This window comes from Mustela nivalis, assembly GCF_964662115.1.
Source record: "Mustela nivalis genome assembly, chromosome: 16".
NCBI classification, from domain to species: Eukaryota; Metazoa; Chordata; class Mammalia; order Carnivora; family Mustelidae; genus Mustela; species Mustela nivalis.
Window position 1 is genome coordinate 21,541,035 of NC_139035.1, and position 25,960 is coordinate 21,566,994.

Genomic DNA, 25,960 nt, shown 5'->3' on the forward strand with positions numbered 1-25,960 from the left:
CAATTACATCTTTTAAAGCAGCCTTTAATCTGAAGAATAACTTGGAATCTTTTTATAGCTTTAGGAAGTGTTTCAGGAATTCATGAGAGGAAAAAAAGTTGATTTCCATTTACATGTGCATTTTTGAAGCTGTATACGTTAGTGATACAAATGTCAGTGACAAAAAGGAAATTAAAGTGAATTTGACATTGAACAAGGACAGAGACTCTAATCAAAAGTGGAAGTCGGCAGACTACAAGATGAGAAACAAAAACATGACTGATCATGATTTGCTCAAGAAGCAGTGAGGAGAAACTAAAAGATCTTTCTGCTCGTTTTAAGCCCCACTAATCTAATTCTGAACATTTAGAAATACTTTATTAGCATTGCACTTGAAATGAGTGCTCTAATCTATCCAAGGTTGTTTTTTTTTTTTTTTAAGATTTTATTTATTTGACAGAAAGAGATCACAAGTAGGCAGAGGCAGGCAGAGAGAGAGGAAGGGAAGCAGGCTCCCCACCCAGTAGAGAGCCCAATGCGGGGCTCAATCCGAGGACCCTGGGATCATGACCTGAGCCAAAAGCAGAGGCTTTAACCCACTGAGCCACTCAGGCGCCCCTATCCAAGGTTTTAAAAAGTAATCCATAATGTTATCAAGAATCTAAATTATTCTCTCTATAAGATAAATGTTTCAGGTATGTTTATTCTAAATTATTGTGTAATGTATCCAGAAGCACTTGGTTAAATGCAGTCATATGTTCTAAAACTATTAATATAAAAGCTTTTCAGCTCATCCTGGTAATCTTTTCTTGTAGACTATATAGATTATAAAATGCTCACCCTTTAATTTCTACCATAGTAATTTTCTTATAATATTTAATAAAAAAACAGCCTCACATTGTCAGCTAGCAGAAGACAGCATGATTTCTCCATCTTTTCCAGCTCCTTTTTAAAAAAACAGGCAGTAGACTAAAGGAGTAGAGCGAATGCCTATAAGGTGCTTAAGCCTGAGGAGATAATAGTAGACAGAAGGAGATAAGAAGTAGACAAAAGAAGGACACCTTCTAGAAGCTCAAATACTTAAGAAAGCTTTTCAGTGGGAAGTATTCATTATTATGGAGCAGAAGGCAAACACTTTGAATATTAGACTTTAATATATTTTTGTACACTCATATTCAGCCATTGGAAATCTGTGAAAGATAGCTACACTTTTTTTTTTTAATGATTTTATTTATTTATTTATTTGACATAGAAAGAGAGAGCACAAGAACGGGGAACAACAGGCAGAGGGAAAGGGAGAAGCAATCTCTGCCAAGCAAGGAGCCCGATGTGGGGCTTGATCCCAGGACCCTGGGATCATGACCTGAGCTGAAGTCAGATCTTAACTGCCACCCCGGTGCCCCAAGATAGCTACTCTTATTATGCACATAGGCATGTGTCCAGATTCTGGTCTCCATGCCACCATTTCCATGGGCCCCTGCAGCCCACTGGCCTTCATGTGCCTGCAGGAAGGAATTCACCATAAAAATAAGAGCTAAAATGAAATTTGGTAGATAAGTATGAAGGGAATGTTTTTTATGAGGAAAAAAAAAAGAAGATAAGGCTAATTACATTTCTTTCACATTTTCCCAAAGGGCTTTTCACTTCATTCTGAGACAATCTCATTTTGCCAAGGAGATAATGCCCTTCTGACAGATAAAATCATAATTAGAACTTGGTTCACAGAGACAATAGGCAAGATTTAACTGAGATAAAAATTTGTTTCACACTGTGTTATATTCCTGTAGGAAAATTAGTCCTAATATAAAACTAGTCATACAAAGCACGTTATGTTATTATCAGCACATCTAAGTAACTAAAAAGCCATGTAAGTGATTTACTCCGTATCACTTTAGCTCAGTGTCTTTTTACATTGTGCACACCATTAGCAAGTTTAAAGTAAATAATCACACTGCATTTCCTTAGAAAACAGAAATATATGTGAAACCAAATCTAAAATGCTCAGTTTTGAGATGGAAATGGTAAATAATTCAGAAATAAAATTTAATGGGGCACCTGGGTGGCTCAGTGGGTTAAGCCTCTACCTTCAGCTCGGGTCATGATCTCAGGGTCCTGGAATCAAGCCCCACATCGGACTCTCTGCTTAGCAGGGATCCTGCTTCCCTTCCTCTCTTTCTGCCTACTTGTGATTTCTGTCAAATAAATAAATAATATCTTTTTTAAAAAAAGAAAAATTTAACATTTATTGTTCATTATTCATATATATACTGTTTCTTGGAACTGCTTCTCTCTTTTTCTTTCATTGATAGCAGTTTTTCAAGCTATTTAAGAATCCACCAAAGAACTTACAACTTTAACCCAAGTCCAACATACACATGATTATGCAGGTACCAAGTCACCTGCTACCATGAAATGCTACAATAGTTTTTGCACATGGAAGTGCATTTGACCTTTAGGTCCTGCCTCTGCAGAGGACGGATTTGGGCCCAGTTCACTGTAATCGTTCCCTCCTATACAGCAGGATCTATGTTTATTCAAATACCAAAGAAGGAGGAGAATTGTAAGTGCCAATAAGCTGCCAGTTGACTTAAGACTTTAAGTCATCTTCAATTTTTGCTTGCCTACTCCAAAAAAAATTTGAAACCTTACACTTCATTCATACATTTTAGAACTGACTTCTAAAGTTTCTTATCATTTAAATTGTCGTAAAGGGTGTGAATTCTGGCTTTGATGTCCATGTGCTTCAAATATATTCTCATCAATACTTTGGAGCTGTAGATAACCTAGTTAATGGGGAATGATCACTATATAATTTAAAAGTCTGCAGTCGCTGTTAAACCAACCAGCTTGACTGTCAGAAAGTCTAAGGTCATTTATCTGTTCAAGTAGAAGTGTTAGTAGGTGTTCCCATGACAACCAACTTGCTTCCGAAATCTAATTTACAAGAGAGAGCCAAGACCATTGGTCCGCAGCCATGATGAAATAAGGCCTGCCACCATCAATACGAATAACCAGTTTCTCACCCTTCCTATGTGCCTTGAAGCATTTTACCCCTCCCTGAGTATCATAAAGAGACTAGGGATTAGTGGAAACCTTTCTTTTATAAAGCAGAAGGATATAAAATGGGAAAGGCGACAAGAGAACTCCAGGCCACAGGAAGTTCTCAGGAAGAGTGCTTTTAGGAAAGAGAACTTGTGGGAAATAAATTTCTGGATGTGAACGATTCCATGAAATATTTGCCTGCTCTCATATTACTGGAAAGCTTCCATGTGCCACCAGGGGAATGCAGGTACCGCAGTTGGAAATTATTGCTCTAAAATATGGTTCTTAATGTTAGGATCTCAAAATCCCTTAAAAATGTTGTAGAACCCTATGGACCCACTTCCCAGAAATATCCATCAATTTCAGTGTTGTGCTCTCTGTCTCTCCATCTGTCCTTGTCCCTGTCTCTCTCTGTGTGTCTGTGTGTCTCTCGTGCGCGTGTGCACGTGTACACACACACACACACACTCTCTCTCTCATACATGCACACACAAAAAGATTTTCATTCACAAATCCCCTGGTACTCAAATACAGACCCTAAGTTAAAAATCATGGCTCAGGACCCACCTGGGTGGCTCTGTGGGTTAAAGCCTTTGCCTTCAGATCAGGTCATGATGTCAGGGTCCTGGGATTGAGCCCCACATCGGGCTCTCTGCTCAGCAGGGAGCCTGCTCCCCCCCCTCCTCTCTGCCTACTTGTGATCTCTGTCTGTTAAATAAATAAAAATTTTTTTTAAAAATCATGGCTCAAAAACATTCATTCTCAGAAAGCTAAGAAACAGTTTCCTTTAGTTCCATCTTGATGTTTCTTAATTATAGCAATTTAAGTGTTTTTATTTAACAACTTTGTATAGAAAACAACAAAATAAACAACATTTCATTTGCATGTTTCCCCACTATCCAAAGGGTAGCCAGCACCCTAGAGAGTACATCCCAACCCCATAACCCCTGAGGGTGGATTCGCCAGAGTTCATGTTTGATTAAACTTGGATTATGGTTCTTCATTCATTTGATCCTGTTGTTTGTCCACTCCCACCCCCGAACCTCTCTCTCCACAAGAAATGACTGACTTGAATCTATAACTTGACTCCTTTAATTTCCATGATCTTACCTCCCACTCAACACTTTGAACTTCGAAAATACCAGGAAGGATCACTCACATTATAAAGAGGTTCTTCCCTTTACAGAAAGGCTCACAAGGGTCCTTTAAATTTTTAGCTTGTTTCTCGTGAATTTAAAGGATTGTTTGCTTTACAAAACTCCAATGCACTCTATTTTCCAAATATAAAAAACAGCAGAGTTCTCAATATCTTCCCTTCTACTTTGATAGCTTTTATTTTTCGATTTCCCTTCACAAGTGTTAAAAATTATCCTCAAAGTGCTACGGGAACTAGCACACCAGGTATCAGGATCCCCATTTTGTGGTTGAAGAAGCTTAGGTATGGTTACCAGATTCATCCATGGGGACTTGCCATTACGGTCAAGCATTCGCAACGCCTGCTCTCACGGCCTGCTCTGACCCAAGTTGCTGACGCTGCGTGTTCTTCGTGCTTTTAATAGATGTTGATGAGTGTCTGGAGCAGAGTGTGCGCTGTGGGCCAAATCGCATGTGCTTCAACATGAGAGGAAGCTACCAATGCATCGATACACCCTGTCCACCCAACTACCAACGGGATCCTGTTTCAGGGTAAGTCCTGCCTTCTCCTCTCAGAAATACCTTTTGAAAAGCTTTCTCTCCTCAACCAACAAACCCTGTCTGTTGTCGCGTGTAGCTCACAGGACGTCAATAATCCCAAGGGGTATGTGAAGGTACAGTGTGTTCCTTCTTCAATGAATGGGTATGAAATGAGTTCATCCTGCGGCAGCCGCTGTAGTCTAAACTATCACTGTTGGCTGCCAGGGTTTTCCCGGAGCGTCTCCCCACTAGGTAGTCCGCCATGCCACATCTAGAATTCTGCCTCAGCGGTGAGCATTTTATGGGATGATAGAACCTCACCTCCTTTCAAATTTCCTAGTTTGTTTGTGTCACCTCAGGGTTTTAAGAGCTCTCAGGACTTAGAGCATTCCAAGAAGTACCTTGGCTGTAATCGTGATGACTCACCATGACTCCATGAGAGAATGGAGATGAGCAAGGATGAGTCAGCTGTCTGCCTGCTCATATATGGTCTTGCTTACATTCCCTGCTGTCTGAAACACTATCTTTTATGGGTTCTGAATAAAACTACTCTTCCATTTTCTCCCTCCTCTTACAGAAATATCATACTCTGTTCAGGTACCAAGCCAACAGGGTGCTTGAAAACAGAGATAATGGTCATCATGACTAGGACCTGCTAATAAAAAGTTGTTTCTGAAACCAGATGCTGGTGGGAGCTCACACTTTGTTTTTCCTCTCAGCAGTGACTACCAAGTTCTGTAACATGATCAAGTGTGGACTGCCCCAGATCCAGCAAACACCTATTCATAATTGCTTTAGAGGGAAAAGAAAGGGAATAGGAAGGGGAGGGCAAAAATTTAAAAATATTGACTTAAGAAACACCTAAAAATACTATGACTGAAGAACCCATATCTGCAGAAAATGGTCCTTTGTGCATTTTAAAAAATTTTTTATTCTCCATTACCAGTGATTTCTGACAGAGAATTTAAAAGTCATGCCTCAAAAGCAGCCAATGTGGGCTCTGAAAAAAGAAAACATAGTATTTTTAATATAAGATAATGTGGAAAAAAAATACAAAAAGGCAGAGCTTTTTCCCCCCAGGAATCTTCATTGACTTTATATTACTTCTAGGAAAATAAACCAAATATCAATAAATTCTACTTCAGCTTTCAATTTTAGGACAGATGTTACAATTTAAGAATAGCTTGTATTCCTCTCTTTAAAAACTACTTGTTTTCAGTCTATGTACAGATCCTTTTGTTTCCAAAACTAACTTTTCATTTTTGAGTAACCGTTGTGGTACTCATACTTACTTCAGTGGGTCAAACACTTCTGATTTTACTGAAGTTGAGAGAAAGAGATGGGACTCTAGACCAGCATGCTCTCGTAAGCATCTGGCATCTGGTTTGAGTTAGTGGCATAGCACGTGGTGTGGGCCTTTTGCTCTCGCCATCAGACTGCCTGCTGCCTTTAATGCCTAAGAGTTGTCACGGATCGTGGTCACCTGCCGCATGCCCTCTCCTGCTTCCAAGCCAGATAACAATATGCGCTCTGTGTGTTTTTTCGTCCTTAGGTTCTGCCTTAAGAACTGTCCACCCAATGATCTGGAATGTGCCTTGAGCCCATATGCCTTGGAATACAAACTCGTCTCCCTCCCTTTTGGAATAGCTGCCAATCAAGATTTAATCCGGCTGGTAGCATACACGCAGGACGGAGTGATGCATCCCAGGACAACTTTCCTCATGGTAGATGAGGAACAGACTGCTCCTTTTGCCTTAAGGGATGAAAACCTGAAAGGAGTGGTGTATACAACACGACCATTGCGAGAACCAGAGACCTACCGCATGAGGGTTCGAGCCTCATCCTACAGTGCCAACGGGACCATTGAGTATCAGACCACATTCATAGTTTATATAGCTGTGTCTGCCTATCCCTACTAAGAAGCTCTCCAGAGCCTAATTTGCATATTTAAACTACATTAATCATGAGCATCCTGTCCCCTTCCAGGTTACCAGCTCCTGAACAGTTGCAATCTTGGCAACTGGAAAATGGTGCTATGCTCTGTTTTGTGTGCCTTCCTTGGTACTGCTGAGGTATTTTCATGATCCCACCATGGCCATATATTTTGGTAAGGTCTAGGGAAGTCCCTTATTATTCGTCTCTATTTATTACACTGGAGCAGTTACTTTCCAAAGATTATTCCAAAGATTATTCAGAACATCTTACAGGAGAACCCATCAGTGATGTTATAGAATAGCATAGTAGCTAACTAAGATCATTTTCCTTAAAAAACAAAAACAAACCTCACTCAAAGCCAAGTGAATTTTTGAGCATTTGGCCATTTTTAGAATAATAAAACTGCTTGCTATGTGTTTTGATCAAAACTTATTAAATAACTTATAAAGATGCTTTTTTAAAAAGTATTGATACTCTATAGTGGGACTTCTGCACCTATTTTCACCTTAAGGGAAAAAAGAAACACTACTCATTTTAGAAATATAGTATGGCTTCTAGAATGTTTCTTTGATACCAAATAGTGTTCACATGGACTGAGCATCCAAAATAAGGATATTTCAATGATTTTGTGAAATGAGATGAACCACTTATAATAATAGAAAAAAAAATATTGCTTTGTCCTCAGATGATTGTTCATGGCAAGGATCTTTGATATAACCTTCTTTCCCATTGGCTCCATAACTTTTACATTCCAGCGTTTTATTTTCCTGTCAAGTGGAAACAACTTTTACAAATACCAATGAGACAGTTTTCTTTGTTTTTCTTAAAAATCTTCTATGTTCAAATTAGCATAAATGTTGAACGTCAATACACTGTACGTGGTGGTAACAGACTCTGGAAGCAATTGCCAAGATGTATTCTATTTTTATGAAATGTATATATATTACTTTGGTGTATTTTCTATATAATACCTTGATGGACTCTTTTATAAAATTATTTTATAAAACAAAAAACAATGTTACAGTCAAACCAGCCTGAATAAAATTTTCACATCCCTTTTCTTAACCTTTTTGAAAACTTAAAATTTGTTTCCTTACAGCTATCCTAGGTGTGAAGATAGTCACATATACACACCTATCTGTGTCTACCATACGTAGCCTGACTGAAACAGACTTTAAATGGATCCTCTGAAGTGGGTCTGAGTTAACTTTAATTGGTTCTGTGATACAGTCACAATTAATGGAATTAATAACCTGTCTCAAGTGGTAAAGTGAACTCTGACTGTTCATGGGATACAGTGCCAAAATAGTACTTAAATTCCCACCAGTAGTGGTTGCTTGCTTGTAAGTACACTGGAGAACATGGAGAAAGAAAATAATGAGTTGAGGGCTTTCAATTCTCAACTGAAGTTCTGCCAAAAGGATATGAAGTTGAATGATGATCTGAGGGAAACCTTTATTTCTTAGAACTGCAGCACCAAGTTTTCTGAAAACCAAACCAAAGGTCTAACTCTGACAGTGACTGGATTACAATACAAATTTAGTTCCTAATCTCACAGGTTCTCTTGTGTTAAAGTTAGAGCACTGATTGAAAAGGAAATATGATGGGGCGCCTGGGGTGTTCAGTCAATTAAGCGTCTGCCTTCAGCCCCGGTCATGATCCCGGGATCCTGGGATTGAGTCCTGCATCCGGCTCCCTGCTCAGCAGGAGTCTCCTTCTCCCTGTTTGTGATCTCTCTGTCTCTGTCTCACTGTGTCAAATAAATAAAATGTTTTAAAAAAAAATAGAAAGAAAATGAAGTATGACCCCACAATTTGGGATAGAGACATAGGGAGCAGATTTTGGTGAAGCTGGAAACCTTCAGCTCCAAATCTGATATGTCTTCTCTGCCAACAGAAACAGCCCTTCCTCTTTGTCTGAGGAAGTTAGTCTTGTCTAAACAAACTGTAATGGCCTTTTCTGAAATCGTCGCAAAAGACTCTGAGCCTTTTCAGGACCAGCCCTTCTCACTTTTCGTTTCTTCTAGAACCATGACCAGATTTACATCTTTAGATTTCAATAACAAAACAAAACCCAAAAAATGAAGATTGTATTTTTTTATAATTCATATTTACTATAGTTTTTAAAATAGCCATCTACAACAAAATTTTTTAAATCTAGTCCTTTACCACAGTAGTTTGAGAAGCACTGTAGGATGCCAAGAACAAAAATTACAACCTACTGTTTCACAGAGAAGAAGGCTAAAGTTCAAAGCAATTAAATAACCTGCCGCAGAAGCAATCACTGGGGGGGAACGGAGAGCTAGGATTTGGACCCAGGTCCACTAATTACAAAGCCATACCACTTGTCCATATTTTCAATAAGGAAACCCCTCTCAGCTTCTTCAGAAACATTTACTTACATCCAAGCATTATGTTTGCAGCGTGAACATGAACTGAAACTGCCCTGGTTGCAGCTTTGACAAAAATATCTTCACATCTACCACAGAACTGGGACCTCATCTCTGGACATGCAGTTGTAGTGATCACTCATCCTCGAAAATCATCAATGGGAATTCAATTATTAGCATTCCAGGGTTCTGATTTGACATTGAAGTGGACCAGTGGACCTCCCACCATGAACCCGAAAGAATGAGATTTGAAGCCACTTTAAGAATTAAAGCCCTCTACCTTTCCTGTCCTAGAGACTGAGGTTTTAAAATCATGATTAGGTCAACTAAAATAAAAAAAAGACTGGAAGTTTAACTGGTTGTTTATCTGAAAGTTCTCAAGAACTGAAATATTTTTGTTCTCACAATGTACAATATACTGATGGATTGGCTAAATTTATATAAAAAAGGCCCAAGGTTTATAGTTAAATTCAAAGCTGGCCATAGAAATCATTCATATATTTATTTACTCTTTCAAAAATGTCTATGTTGCTGGGGCGCCTGGGTGGCTCAGTCGGTTAAGCATCTGCCTTCGGCTCAAGTCATGATCCCAGGGACCTAGGACAGAGCCCCACTTCGGGATCCCTGCCCAGCAGGGAGTCAGCTTCTCCCTCTCCCACTCCCCTCGCTTGTGTTCCTTCTCTCACTATCTCTCTCTGTCAAATAAATAAATAAAATTCTGAAAAAAAAAAGTATATGTCCAATGCTTATTGTATACTGGGCTTACTGATAAACATGAGGAATACAAAAAATTCAAAGATACACATAGCCCAGTGAGAATTTATATGTAAAAATGAACTATAATTCAATATGGTAATTATAATGACAGTCTGTTCCAAGTGCAACTGGCCCTAGACAACCAGCCATTAATTTTCTGTCCCTATAGATTTGCCTTTTCTAGATCATTCATATAAGTGAAATTATATAATATGTGGTCCTTTACATTTGACTCTATTTAGCATAAAGTTCTTGAGGTTCATCCATATTACCAGGATTTCATTCCTCCTTATTGCTGAATAGTATCCCATTGTGTGAGTGCACGACTTTTACTTACCTGTTCCTCAGTTTCCAGTTTGGGACTATTATGAGTCATAATGCTGTGATAATTTACATGTACACCTTTGTGTGAACATAGATTTGCATTTCCCTTGCATAGAGACCTTGAATTCCCAAGAACCTAGTAATTTTATGCATAGGGTCTACTCAAGAGAGTAGATTTAGATGTAAATTTATATTTATACTTATATCTATATTATAAATTTATATTTAAATTTGAAAGAAATTGTCAAACTATTTTTCAAAGTGACTGTACCATTTATATACTCACTAGTGATACATGAGGATTCTAGTTTCTTCATCTCCTCACCAGCACACATTATTATCTATTCTAGTGAGCATTCTAATCTTCATTTCCCTACTGACTGATGTTGTTGAGCATTTTTTTTCTTCTTGAGCTCATTGGCTACTTGGATATCTTTTTTGGCAAGATAGCTAATGGGTTATTTGCCTTCTTAATGTGAGGTAAGAGTTTTTTATATGTTCTAGATATAAGTTCTTTGTCATTCCCAGTCTGTGGCTTATCTTTTCACTTTCTTAATAGTTTCTTTTGAAATGCAAAAATTTGATTTCCATTAAATCCAATTTATTGATTTTTTTAATGGATTATGCATTTGGGTTTTTTTAAAAGATTTTATTTATTTATTTGACAGAGATCACAAGTAGGCAGAGAGGCAGGTAGGGGGAGCAGGCTCCCTGCTGAGCAGAGATCCTGATTCAGAGCTTGATCCCAGGACCCCAGGATCACAACCAGAGCCGAAGGCAGAGGCTTTAACCCCCTGGGCCACCCAGGTGCCCCATGCTTTTGGTTTTGTAGCTAAGAAGTCTTTGTCTACCTTAAGGTCACAAAGATTTTTCTCCTATATTCTTCTAAAAGCTTTAGAGTTTTAGCTCTTCTATTGGTTTAATTAATTTAGCTCTTCTATGCATTGGTTTAATTTTTGTATATGATAAGAGATAAAGATCTAAATTCATTGTGTTGCCTATGGATATCAAGTTGTCCTAGCACCATTTTTGAAAAAGCTAGCCTCATTGAATTGTCTTGACATCATTGTCAAGAATCAGTTGATTAAAAAGTGATCACTGTAGCTTTATAGGAAGTTTTGTGAACTAGGAATGGAAGTCCTCTATTTTTTTTTTTCCTTTTCAAGATTATTTTGACTATGTTGGGTTTCTTATATTTCCACATAAATTTCCGGATCCACCTGTAAATTTCTGCAAAAAGAGCCTTGAGATTTTGATAGAGTTTATACTCGAATCTGTAGATCAAGTTGGGGGGATAAAAATTATTCCTGAACCATAGACAAATGGTTGCAAACATAGATTCTGGAGTCAGATGAACAGCCAGTTTCATTTCCTATGGCATAATCTTGGGCAATTGAATCTCTAAACCTCAGTTTCCCTATCTTTAAAATGGGGCATTAGCTATACCTGCTTCTACTTCTTCAGAATCAAAAGATATATTTTCTCTGGAGTCTTTAGGACAGTGCTTCTTATTAGCTGTTGTTACCATACTGTCATTTCTTGTTCTGCCAGGAACTATATAGGCACTAGAGATAAAGTTACAAGTTGAAGAATTCTCTCAAAGAGTGGGATTGCCCTGAATTCTGTGTTTTTGTTGCTTTGGGTGGGTGGGGGATAAGAAGATAGCTTTGGTGCTGGTGGGGGACAGGGAAGATAAAACTTACTAGGAAAACGTGTGCAAGGGATAAAATATTAGCTCCACCAGCAGCCTTTAAAAAAAGAAAAAATGACTTTACATTCATTCAACCAGCACAAACCCCTGCTCACTATGCACCACAAAAAAATTGCTAAAGGAAGCCTTATTCTTTTATCTTCCTCTCCTGTTTGAGCCCTGGTTTTCTCTTCTAAGCTTATGTCCATTTTGATTTCACAGACTAATATGCCCATAGAGGGGTGTGTGTGTGTGTGTGTATGTGTGTGCATGTGTGTATTTATATATGTCTCAGGGCGACAAGTATCGCCCAGGGCGACAAGAACTCAAGCCCAGAGAGAAACCCTGTGTTTAAGCTACCCTAAGAATGTTCCTAATGACAATAATGCACTTTGACCCAATGGGACAAACAGAAAGTCTTTAGTTGTTACATGATTTTTCTGGCACTAAGAGGCTATCCCTGCGCCCTGAGCCACATTGTTGTCGTCCTACTGGTTTTCAGGTTCCCAGCATGTCTGATTCTCAGGCTCGTAATCCACATCGTCCTGATGTTTCCAGTTTCCTCCACCTCTGAGTCAGACAGCGGGATAGAGACAAGCTCTGCGAGCTCTGGCCCGGGCTCCCAAATAAAGTAGTTCCATGTGTGGAGGCAGCGCCTGACATGTCCCGTTGGCCACAGGTGGTTCCAACTCCGTAGGGAGACTGAAAGAATGTACCAACAGACTTGCCCAGGTATCTAAAACACATTTTCAAAATGTCAAGTGACCCTTGATGACCGGTCTGCTGATTAACTGCAGCGTCCCAGGGGTCCTCGAAGGGGACAAGCTGAGGCCAAGTTTTCGGTATGTAATCACGTCTCTCTGCACTGAGTCAGAAAGCTCACCGCCAAGCTGGAGCAGCAGTAGAACATGCAACTGGTCAGAAAGGTTGTAATTTCCCCATCCTCGTCCTCTGCCAAGATTCTGTTTCAAATTCACTTTCTCAGAGGAACAGCCTGGGAATTTGGAAGTTCTTCACAGTGGTTTCTGGATGAGCTCTTCCCTCCCCATTTGCACCACCTCAACCCTCAAGCCGGCCATGACGCACCTCAGCGGCATCGGCGTCTCCCATCCTTGTCCATTCTCCCTCATTTCACGTCACCTGCACTCGTAGCCGCATCATGGTCTATCAGGATTTGTCTCTCTCTGTCTTGCGGCCTGCAGTAAGATTCGCAGGTGATTAGGGAGGATATTAAGCCAGCAACCCAGACCCTCAACCAACCATCTGCACCCAGTCACAATTGGTTTGCGCAGATGGATAAGCAGAGTTATGACAACAACACGGGCTGGTCTGGAGCTGGGACACCTTTATCCTGCACTATGAGTCAGGCCAAGGACGTCACCAAAATCAGACAAAGGGACATTTTTGGCTTCTTTTTCCTGGGACTTCCATAGTGGCATAAGAGATGGATTATAGAATTCAGGAGAAATTGTGGAACTTGAGGGAGGAAGCTTAAAGAAAGAGAGTACGCTGAATAGAACCTCCAGCTTTTAACCCTTCCATTCTTTCCACTAAAGGCTTCCCTCCTTAGCACCAGCAGGAGGTTCAGAATAATCACTGCCAGTAAGACTGCTGCTTGCTATCAGACAAAAGAACTGTCTTTACAATGGACATGGGGCGGGTATGTGCTGGGTGAGCCCTGTGGATTGTATAAGACTAATGAATCACAGACCTGTACCCCTGAAGCAAATAACACACGATCTGTTAATAATAATAAAAAAGAATTGTCTTTACAATAAAGAACTCCCACAATGACAAATGAGAAACTGTACATGAAACAACTTTAATAAACAGTCTGTTAAAAAAAATGAAAATTGAAATTTAGATGAACACTTATATCTCTTAACGTCTCTTGGTCAGCTTCTCCACAAACTTACAAATTATTTATGTACTTTATACTTATTAAAGTATACCTTTTTTAATGTTAAAAAATTAACATCTTCACATGGTCCTCCTTCTGTGCACACAAGGCCCTGCTGTCTCTTTGTGAATTCAAATTCCTCTTCTTATAAGAGTATGAATCAGATTGCATGAAGGCCTGTCCTAATGACCTCATTTCAACTTCAACATATTTTTTTTCTTAAGATTTTACGTATTTATTTGACAGACAGAGATCACAAGTAGGCAGAGAGGCAGGCAGAGAGAGGGGGGGAAGCAGGCTCCCTGACGAGCAGAGAGCCCAATGTGGGGTTCGATCCCAGGACCCTGAGATCATGACCTGAGCCGAAGGCAGAGGCTTTAACCCACTGAGCCACTCAGGTACCCCTAAACTTCAACACATTTTTTAAGGCCATCTCTCCAAAGAGTCATATTCTTTTTTTTTTTTTTTTAAGATTTTATTTATTTATTTGGCAGAGAGAGCCATCACAAGTAGGCAAAGAGGCATGCAGAGAGAGGGGAAAGCAGGCTCCCTGCTGAGCAGAGAGCCCGATGCAGGGCTCGATCCCAGGACCCTGAGATCATGACCTGAGCCGAAGGCAGAGGCTTAACCCTCCAAGCCACCTAGGTGCACCCAAACAGTCATATTCTGAAGTATGAGGGGCTGGCGCTTCACTAGATGAGCTGTGGGAGGGGACACAGTTCATAATAATGGGATCTGGTAATTATCTGTTTACATGATTCTTCCTCTAAGTCTCTACCCATGCATTTGTTAATAAACTACCCTCTGCACTTAGCACAGTGCTTGGCATACAATGGGAATGAATGAATGTTTATGGGTGAATATACATTTGCCTAACATAGTTGTGGTTAGTGGGAAGAGTGGGGAGAGTTTGAGGGATGTGCTTAGCTTTAAGAGGAAGGAAAAAGCCTTCTGTGTTGAGTATGAACTTCAAGGCCCTTGAAAGTTTCTCAGAAGTTCGTCTTGATGGCATCTTTGCCTCCAGAAGAAAGACCTCTGAAGTTATGGCTAACGAGATTTAAAACTGCCAATTTCTGCCGTGCTGTGTTATCTTCAGAGAAAACTCAGGTTCACCTGCCTGTGGCCTGGGGCATGAAAACTGTTAAAAGAGTTAAGAGTTCAGTGGAACACAGGCAAAATCTTGGCAATACAGGAGAAAACCAAATGAAAAATGTAGTGAGAGGCCGAGAAGGGTGGGTACTAAACAGATCAGCTGTTTTAATGTCAAGGAGACAAAAGGAGATTAAAGAAATCGGGGGCAATACATAGAAACATCTGGACGGCAAATGAAAAATTCAGTCCATTTTCCCAGATGTTTGGTCCACACATTCCCCAGTATCTGAAAGCATTCAGAAGAGTGGCTCAATGCTTCATCTTCCTCCTGGATTTCTCTCCTGTGTTCAGGCAGTCAAGCTTCTCATACTCTTGACTCCCAGTATATTCAGGGCCTAAAACACAGCGACTTACTAGCGCCAAACGATTACAGCTGGACAAGATTTTGTGTGTATCCTCTGGCATTCCAGCTTGTGGATAGTAGTACTACACACAGTAGTCCAAGGTGGGCAGTGAGACGGACAGGCCCATCTGGGCACTGCGTCCCTCTGACTACTTCCCACCACGTGTGAGGCAGAGGTCGCGTTCCGCCATAATGCACTCCAAAAGGCATCCTCCTTTCGGGATAGACAAACACGGTAGAAAGAATGTGTAATATGCCCAGGGAAGGAAACAGCTTTTGAGACTCACTGTCCCGAATTAGCATATGAAAAGAGGTTCTGTGGGCCCCGTGGGGAAAGAAGGGATGGTTCACAGACGTGGTTTTCCTCTTGTCCTCCTTTGAAAACTGAACTTTTTCATGTGGTATCTTTGAGGGTTATTGGCTTGGGAATTTAAGGGGCATTCTTTAAGTGACTTGAATATAGGAGAGAGTGAAAAGAGACAAAGTCTACTCAGTATTGGGTGAGTATTAAGTACCTATAAACAGGACTGTGGTGGCTCATCTCAGTGTAGACTCCTTTCCCATGTTACAGCACCACAGGGTAAGTCGTGTGATTAGGAAAGCACAAGGTACAATTAGGGCACAGGTAGGGGGGGAAGAAGGAATCCCCAAGGAATGTCACAGCGAAACTAAAAATCTGAACCACAAAAATATGAGTTACCCCTTATTGAGCCAGTCACAGCTCTACACACTTTAAGTGTCATTATCTAAATTTGTTAATGAATATTTCAATAATCCCCTGAGGGAGACTCCGTAGTTTACCACTAGCTTATAGTGAAGAGACAGAGGCATATAAAATAAGGTCAACTGCCCAAACCTAATGAAGTTATTAAGTGGCAGCGCCAGGATGGAAAACCAGGTCATCTTTGGTTTCTCTGTGCTTCGCTGTGCAAGGAATGACCAAGAGTTCCCCAGGCAGCAAGGAAGGAGGAGGACAGGGACAAAGACCATTCTCTGAAGAGGTCATGTGGTTTTGCAGAAGACCGAGGTGAGTTAGTAGTTCAGGGCGGCCAAGTGGCTGCAGAAACAAGCAGATGCCAAGGTATGAAAGGTCCCATAAATCTTTTTAAGGAGTTTCGGCTTCTTGTCCAGAGTAATGGAAACAATTTGTTTTGAGAGACCCAAAAGGGCTAGGCTTCATGAGAGCAACCCTGCGATGTTGGTCCTCATCCCAAACGGAGGAATGTTCTAGGAGATTCAGGAATGGATTGTTTTGTACTTTGCTAACGTTCGTTTATCTTTTATACAACAAAATGACTGAAGGCTCTTATTGTAGGTGGTGAAGTCCAATGAGTTTTAGTCTCATCTGTCTCAAATAAGAAGGTACCAGACACTTTGGCAAAGAGTCCAGGAATTTAGAGGTAGAATTCCTGGCCCCAGCAAACCAGGACTATCTGTCTCAGAAATGTGACTACCTCAAATATCTGAAGTTGCCAAATGTTGCTTCTCCTGCAAAGCCAGAATTTCCATTAAAAGGCAAAGAGCGCCCTTACTGCGGCTGCTATATGGTGTGTTTTTTCCTCGTGTTAATTTTCATTTCTGGGCCGAGGACGAAATGGCCAACAATGACAGAAGAGTTGCAGAAAGAAACAGAGCACCAAGTAACATTTGGAAAGCCACTACAATAGGTGGCAAAATTCCTAACTACTTGTTATCAAGCAAGAGTAAATACAGGCAAGAATGAAATTTACTAAATTGACGTCATCGAGCCGTCTTTTTTGCAATTTCGTATTTCCCTTTGAAAGGAACCCCACAATCCAAATTATCTGATTGCACTCTAGGAAAATGTTCCTTAAGAAGAGAAATACGTATTTATATGTTACATATAAAGGAAATATGTACATATATAGAGACACACACAAAGAGAAAAAGAACACTTGTGCTTTTTCCCATATAGCAGCAAAAACTAGCTTTCATTCAAAGCAGATGAGAATGAATAAGAAGTAATATCCCTATGCATCCTCTCAGCTTCCTGTCTTCAGAGTATTATCGCACAGACTAAAGGTTAAAAAAAAAGAAATGGAGACACTTTAATCTTTCTCACACCTCAGGAGCCTCGTTCCCATAAACTGATTTTTCAGTACCAGTTGCTACATCTGGATTCTGAACAAATGAAACTGAGCTCTCTTCCCCTCCAGTTAAAACAGACACATGCATCTGTCCTCAATTGACACACACCCAGCTAAAATGTTGCAGCATTGGCTGGCCTTTTGTCATTGCTCTCTTGAGAGTACAGTAACTATCATCTGGCTCTGTTGGATCAAAGAAGGACATGCATTTGATGTAGGGCTGTTCCTTTACAGCAGAACACTTCGTCATGATTACCTCTTTGGCAACATGGTATGAAGATGAAAAATAGGCATCCTTTGATATGCAACAGAAACAATGACCAGACCTACAGACTGAACTTGACTGTTGGCCTGCTAGTCTCTTTCAAACTGTAGCTTCCAGAGTTCCTCCATTCTTCAGAGCTTGCTTCAGATGTCGGGTTGGAGGAAATCTTGAAGTGTGAGCCAAATTCAGGGAGGGAGAGATTGTTGATATGTCTGTTCCAATAGAGAATGGAGGATGCACCACAGTTTATCTGGAGACCCCAGTGTGCCAAACAGTAGGGTTGTTTTAGGCTGTCTTAATCTCTGCTCCTAATCAAAGACCTCTGTTTCAGAAATGTTGGCTACCCCAGTTTGTTCACACATACTGTGACTATTCAGGCTGAGAAGCTGAAGGTCATTTTACCCATGAGGAAGCTGAGGTCCAGAAAGGACGAATGGTATGGGTAAGGTCAGGTCAAGTGTTTAGGTTCCACCTTGGGCTGGATGCCACTCAATAGAGCATTTCACAGTCTTTTCATTTTTCGTCACATTTGTAAATTTCAAATTTTACCTTGGTCACCTGAGTGTGGATAATGGAAATAATCCTAATGAAACTAAATGCAGGAAAGACTTTGGAGGTGGTGAGAGTGGTGGTGTGGACATATGGTATAGAGTGGAATAAGGGGGGCTGTCTGGAGGGCTCAGATTATTAGGCATCTGACTTTGGCTCAGGTTCATGATCCCAGGGTCCTGGGATCGGGCTCCCCGCTCAGCAGGAGTCTACTTCTCCCTCTGTCTCCCCACTGTTTCTACCCTGCTTTTGCTCTCTCACTCTCTCTGTCAAACAAATAAATAAAATCTTAAAAAAATATGTATAGGGTGGAATAAGGAATAGACTATAGAATAGGGAACAGAATAAGACAAAGTATAAAGAAAAAGAAGAAAGTTGAATTTGTTTGAAACAGGTTGAAATGTTGTCTCCCTTGAAGTCCTAACACTTAATAGCTGTGAAAATGACCTTAGTTGGAAATGAGGTCTTTGCAAATGCAACAAAATTAAGATGAGGTCATTAGAGTGGGTCGGTTTTTTACCTAAGGTCAATCCCTCTGCCTACAGGGTGGGGAGTCATGCGCTGTGTGTAGGACTGCTGGTCCTCACGGGGCCTTATCTAGACGCCCCACACACAAAAGTCAAAGTAAAGAGAGCTCACCTTTTACCATCCTCCTTCCTGGGACTTTGCAGGTGACACCAGTGACACAAAGGACCCAAAGAGGAAGGGATGCTTGAAGGATTCAAGGCAACGTTGTGCTTATGCGTTGTCAACTGCTATATCCCGGCCACACTGTTCTGCTAAGATGTGATTACTTCTTCTTATTTTTCTTCAATATTAATAGTTGTTGCTTGTATGTACTTCTAAAGTACATCTTTGTCCCTTGAGAATGATTTCTAGGGGCACCTGAGTGACTCAGTTGGCTAAGACCTGATTTTCACTCAGGTCATGATCTCAGGGTCCCAGGATGGAGCCCAGTGTGGGGCTCCCCGCTCAGCGGGGAATCCGCTTTAAGATTCTCTCCCTCTTCCTTCGCCCCTTCTCCCACTTGCACTCACTCATGCACTCTCTCTCAAATAAACAAGTTAAAAGAATGATTCTGGAGGCAGAATTCCTGAGTCAAAAATTATAACTCCCGACATTTCTGAGACATATGTCCAAGTTGCTCGGAGAACAGACTGTATCAGTTTGCACTCCCAAGTAGAAAACATCTGATTTTTTCAAGTTCAAACTACACTGTACTCTTTAAAACGGCAAAGTATGTGCATTTTATAGTAAACTTGCCTATTTGCGAATCTACCTATAAACTATAAACCCGATAAGGATCATTTTGAAGGTGACATGTTTCTTTAATCTTCATTAGAGTTCTCTTTTAAAACTTTTTTTTTTTTTTTAAGATTTTTATTTCTTTAGTTGAGAGAGAGAGAGCATGAGCAAGGGGCAGGGGTGGGGTTGGAGGTGGGGGTAGGTAGTCCTGAGATGCAGGCTCTGGGCTCAGCAGGGAGCCCAACACGAGGCTTGTTGTGGGGGATGTGGGGCCCGATCCCAGAACTCTGGGATCATGACCTGAGCTGAAGGCAGACACTTAACCCACTGAGCCTCCCAGGGGCCCCTAAAAACTTGTTTTTTTTTTTAAATTTGCCAGTGTACCTCAGCACCTGTGTAACAGACAACAGATAGGTAGTGCATAACAAAAATGTAAATAAATGAATATGAATTAATGTCTGAATGAGTGATCAATTTGAATGGAAATCAATAATATTGCAGAGAACACTATCAGAGTTTTTTTTTTCCAAAATAGAAATTTCTTTAATCAGTAATAGGACAAACAATTCCAACAAGAAAGAGTACGCTCTCAAGATTTTTGCCAAATATTATTTTATTTCTCTTTCATCTTTATTAATAAAGTACAAACACAATCACAAGCATCCGATACAAAAGTGAAAAGTCAATCTCTTTCCCATTTCTGTGCCTGAATTGCTTTCTTTGCTTCGAAGAGGCAGCTATCATTACAGCCAAATAACATTTTTAAACGATATCAACGCACTAAGAAGCATTCCCCAGATTCCATCAATCAATGAACACCATTCCTATAGATAAAAGCATGCTTTGCAGAACATTCCACAATTCTTCTTTTCTACCCTTGGATGAAGATTCAGCATGGAGGCCTCTGTGATGATGGGTGACATCTGGAGGCCAACATCACTTCCCACACTCTGGAGAAAGAAACAAACATCTGTGGAGTGTCTGCCTTGCCTTTCCAGGGGGCCCGAGAGCATGTTTGTATGTTCCAAGGGTGACATCCACTGGTGCAGAATTAAAACTGCGTGTGGGCCAGGCCTTCTAAGATCTGCAGAGCGGCACAGGGAGGCTCAGGCCTTTAGAGTCCCTTCGGCTCAGGTCATGATCCCAGGGTCCTAGGGTCCAGTCCTGCATCAGGCTCCCTACTCAGCAGGAAGCCTGCTTCTCCCTCTTCCACTCTCCCTGCTTGTGTTCCCTCTCTCTCTGTCTCTTGCTCTCTGTCGAATAAATAAAATCTTAAAAAAAAAATCTGCAAATGAGAAATCCTTAACTTAGATGTTATGCTGGGCACCGTGTGTATCATCCATGCAATACTCCTGAATTTCTAAGGAGAGTGACCAGTCTTGCCTACTTTGAATCTTAGGAAAGAAGATCTAATAAACACCAGGTCTAGATAAGCTACTTCTGGACATGCATTCATTTGCAGCACAGATTCCCTCAGGACTCCATGCCCATTCTCGAGCGCCTCACACAGTATTGGGAATGGTGATGAAAAAACCAGTCAGGACTCAAGGATATTTTCAAATAATAAAAAAGAGATGAGCGGGGCACCTGGATGGCCCAGTGGGTTAAGCGTCCAACTCTTGATTTCTGCCCAGGTCCTGAACTTGGGTTTGTGAGATCAGCCCCATATCGGACTCTGGGCTCACCCTCCCTCTCCGCAAAATAAATAAATAAATCGTTTTTAAAAAGAGAGTGAGACGAGACATGTGCACCGATGATAGGACATGGCAAATCTTGCTTTCATCTGTGCACTTGCTTGGTCTTGATACATTATTTCCTTTAATTCTCACAATTCCCGAATAAGCAGAAGGTAACATATATATAGGAACCCTAAGGCTCCGAGAGGTCAAGTGGCCTGCCCCAGCTACACAACGATAAATGTTTGATTACAATTCAGCTGGATTCCAAAGTCCAAGTTTCCAACATCACCCAGTCCAATCCCTCAGCTTCACTTATAGATCAAAGTTGAAGCATATTATTCTCTAGCCTGTGTCTTGGGTTTGAAAAGGAAATACCTACTACAGATTCAGTCAAAAATTTCCATTCCGGGGCACCTGGGTGGTTCAGTGGGTTAAAGCCTCTGCCTTCAGCTCATCCTGGGATAAGCCCCACATCGGGCTTTCTGCTCAGCAGGGAGCCTACTTCCCTCTCTCTCTCTCTGCCTGCCTCTCTGCCTACAAAGAAATTTCCATTCCTATAAAATTAGCCCCCTGTGAACCTATTAGCAGACATAGCAACATTATAAATATGTAGAAAAAGAAATCTTGAAAGTCATCAGAATTGGTAAACCATGTTCTTTAGATTCACATTCTTGTTAAATTTCCTACCAGCTTCTCTATTAGCAGACTTGCTGCAACAATATCATTTCTTGTTTGTAATTTCTTGTGACCTAAACTTTCCAAGGAAAAGAAATTCTGCCTGGCATCCTCGTGCTCACCAAAACACACCCCAACTTTGTCATGATTTGATCAGAAAAGCAAATCCACTAGGACATTATTTTTTTTTAAAGATTTTATTTATTTATTTGACAGAGAGAGATCACAAGTAGGCAGAGAAGCAGGCAGAGAGAGAGAGAGACAGAGAGAGAGAGGAGGAAGCAGGTTCCCTGCTGAGCAGAGAGCCCGATGCGGGACTCGATCCCAGGACCCTGAGATCATGACCTGAGCCGAAGGCAGCAGCTTAACCACTGAGCCACCCAGGTGCCCCCCACTAGGACATTATTATGTAATAGGGAATTATTGGAGAGATTTGACCTCACAACTATGGGAGCTGGGCAAGCGATTTACTTTCTGCTGTTAATGCACAGCTCTTACTGGACCTGTGGTCACAGAACAGACAGACAAGAAGGAAAGAGGGTTGTAAAGTGAGGGAGAGGGAGAGCATTGACACATCAGAACCCATTGGGAAAACTAGGATCCGTGTTGAACTTTTCCAGGTGCCAAGCCACCAAGTCACCAACTTCAGTGATGCAAGTGGCCCTAGAGGAGGAGCTGGCACTCTTCCCTACAGACCTAAACATGTGCTTGGTCCAGACGTCGACGCTGAACGATGAGTCTGAGGACAAATCCGGCAGGAGCTGGAAATGTCCACAGTGGTCCCATGCAGAGAAGATGGGCCAGTAGATCCAGGAACATGGGTGAAAGCTGTGCGATTTGCCGGAGTGTGATTGTGTATTTCCATCATCCAAATCATGTGCCCCACACTAGCCTGGAACCACACAGTGAGGGAAATTCTGGGAAACATGGTTCCGGCTTGAATACGTGGACATAAGATGAAACCAAATACGATACATGAGCAGATTTACTTTGCATGATGTTTTATTTAAATATGAGTTATTTCTCTCTCTAAATCATTGCTGAGGCCAATCTGTGGCTTATTTAGCTAAATTCATATGTCAATTCCAGTCTAAGGGCCAGATAATAACTAAGAAAATATGTTCCCCGTCATAAGGAAGAAACAGAATGAACACTTTGTTTCACCTAACGAAGGTGTCTTGTAGGGAATAGGAGAAATAGGAAATGAGCACGAAAGCCGTCTGCCTTCTGAGAAAACCCCAAATTCTTCAACAATCTCAAATCCACCGGGGCGCACCTGGGTGGCTCAGTCATTTAAACATGCAACTCTTGATTTCAGCTCAGGTGTTGATCTCAGAGTTGGGAGATCGAGTCCCGTACCCACTCTGCATTCAGTAGGGCGTCTGCTTCTCTCTCCCTCTCCTTCTGCCCCTCCTTCCACTCCCATACTCTCTCTTTCAAATACATACATACATACATACATGCATAAAATATTTAATAATAATCATCATTATCATCACAAATGCACCTGACTTCCTCCTATGCGCTTACCCCAAGAAGCACGTATGACTTAAGTTAGGCCAGTTGGAAGCCTAGGATTTTTTTTCTTTTTTTTTAATTTTTATTTATTTTTTAAATTTCTTTTCAATGTTCCAGAATTCATTGCTTATGCACCACACCCAGTGCTCTGTGCAATACGTGCCCTCCTTAATACAACCACCACCAGACTCACCCAACCCCCCACCTTCCACCCCTCCAAAACCCTCAGATTGTTTTCAGAGTCCACAGTTTCTCATGGTTCATCTCCCTTTCCAATTTCCCCCAACTCCCTTCTCCTCTCCATTTTCCCATGTCCTCCATGTTATTCCTTATGTTCCACAAGTAAGTGAAACCATATGATAATTGACTCTCTCTGCTTGACTTATGTCACTCAGCATAATCTCTTCCAGTCCCGTCCATGTTGATACAAAAGTTGGGTATTCATCCTTTCTGATGGAGGCATAATATTCCATAGTGTATATGGACCACATCTTCCTTATCCATTCGTCCATTGAAGAGCATCTTGGTTCTTTCCACAGTTTGGTGACTCTAGGCCTAGGCTTTTTTTTTTTTTTTTAAGATTTTATTCATTTTATTTGACAGAGATCACAAGTAGGCAGAGAGGCAGGCAGAGAGAGAGGAGGAAGCAGGCTCCCCGCTGAGCAGAGAGCCCGATGTGGGGCTCGATCCCAGAACCCTGGGATCATGACCTGAGCTGAAGGCAGAGGCCTTAACCCACTGAGCCACCCAGGCACCCCTAGGCCTAGGCTTTTTTTAATACAACCATTTACATCAGGAGATTCCATCTGCTCATGACCTTATGAAGCTGGAATCCAAGGCTACACCCTCCCTTTATGCATTGCATGACTCTGTACACATGGTGGCCACACACAGGCTTCCCCCCCCACTCCTCCTTGGCATTACTGAGGTAGCAACCAGAGCAAGTAATCCTGGAGGCTTCCAAAATTCTTCAGGGAGACACTCTTCAACAGCCTTTCGTTGAGACCGGGACCCCAACAGCAGTGGAATGTGTCTCTGGTGGTTACAATGGATTTTCTCACATTCAGCTATTTCTAAAAGCTCTTCACAGATGCAGTGGATTGAGGGGAAACTCATAATTTATTAATCAAAAGCAGCTTAGTTCTTTTTTTAAAATATTTTAAACATTTCAATCATTTAATAAATAAATGTATGTATGTATGTATGTATTTATAAATGATGTATGTATTTATGTATTTGGAGAGGGGGAGAGAATCTCAAGCAGACGTCCCCACCTCCGCCGCAAACGTGGAGTCCGACACGGGGCTGTATTTCATGACCTCAGCTGAAATCAAGAGTTGGACACTTGACCTACGGAGCCACCCAGGTGCCCCCAAAAGCAGCTTAATTCTTATGAAAATAATCCATGTACGACTTGAATGTCTGTTAGCATAGAATTAAGTACTAGCTATAGTTTTCTGGTTCTCAGTGGACCTTAGAAATCTTGAGTTTACCTAATTCCATTCTGTTCTTTCAGTTATATTTCTTTTGTAATGTCACCTTTCATAATAAAGTACATGACAGATCAAAATATAATACTGTCTCCATGTGACTACTTAAGGAAGCCAGATATCATACTCTTCAGAATTCTATACTTAAGTGGATAGGAGACCTATGAGTAGCCAAAGAAAAGTTCTACTAAATTTCATCATATATATCAAAACCCGCCCTATGTTGGCAAATCATCATGATTTAATTAGGCTGAGGGCATAGCTGCCTTTTGCATACTCCAAGCTGAGATAACCTAGACACTCAACCCTTGCGAGCTAATTATGATTACTTTGGGATCTCATCAAAGTACAGAGTTTAAATTATTTTTAGACTACATGGATAGAATATAGACACAATGTATGAGGTTACATAAATCAATATTTTGCATCCCATATTGAAAACCACGACTGGTAGAAAATGAATTCTTAAAAGTAAATGAAGTATGAAGTATGAAGGGATTATTAAATAAGAAAGGAAGTATGAAGGGATTATTAAATACCAGAACGCTGAGCACAAAAATACAAGGCATTGCCGCATTTGGCCAACAGAAATTTCTGTGCAAAAGTCCATGCTTGCATGACAAACAAATAGAGCAGCCCTCCAACTGACACCAGAATAAAAAAAAAACCATATTGCATCAATAATGCTAAAGCATCACTCAAAACTCATGCCTCCATGTCTAAAAGGCATTAAAAAATTTCAGGGACTCAGAGAATAATAAAGTCTTAACATAAATGGGCACCCAATCCCAGAGACTGGGTGATATGAAAAGAGAAGCTGTGGGAGATTCTACAAAAAGAAGGGTCAATGCACGGATGGTGCAGTGCCCTTGTGGACTCATTAAACAGTTGTGTGCCTTCAGCTCTGCTTGGAAGACCGAATGCAAAATTGTTCACCGATGGCACGGATCTAATAGAGCCTTACTATTTTTCTCTGCTGAAGAAGATTCATACCAAGAGGACTTCCCTCTGATATGCTCAGTGGAACACAGTCATGTTCACATTTATTTAAACCACATTTTATATTCTTGAGGGAAGAAGGGAAATTCATATTTATTTTGTGCCTAGTCTATGCCACACACTAAGTTGTGTATTTTTCTGATTACTCTCCTATAACAGCATTACTTACTTTCTTTCTCTCTTTTCTATTTACCTTTGAAGAAGTTGAAGTTCATAGAGGTGAAATAATATTTTGTAGGTGGTAAGTG

At 40.9% G+C, this 25,960-nt stretch overlaps 1 protein-coding gene across 2 annotated transcripts in view; it reads left to right on the plus strand.

The window, feature by feature from the left end:
• HMCN1 (hemicentin 1) overlaps positions 1–7,695 on the plus strand; it is a gene marked incomplete at its 5' end in the record, with an annotated part of 468,943 nt that extends 461,248 nt beyond the window's left edge. For both annotated transcript variants that reach the window (XM_082702942.1, XM_082702943.1), the window contains 2 exons: positions 4,581–4,707; positions 6,248–7,695. In XM_082702942.1, coding sequence (XP_082559068.1) covers positions 4,581–4,707; positions 6,248–6,614 — 494 coding nt within the window. In that variant the 3' untranslated portion in view covers positions 6,615–7,695. The remainder of the gene's footprint in view (positions 1–4,580; positions 4,708–6,247) is intronic.
• Between the last annotated feature and the right edge of the window lie 18,265 nt (positions 7,696–25,960).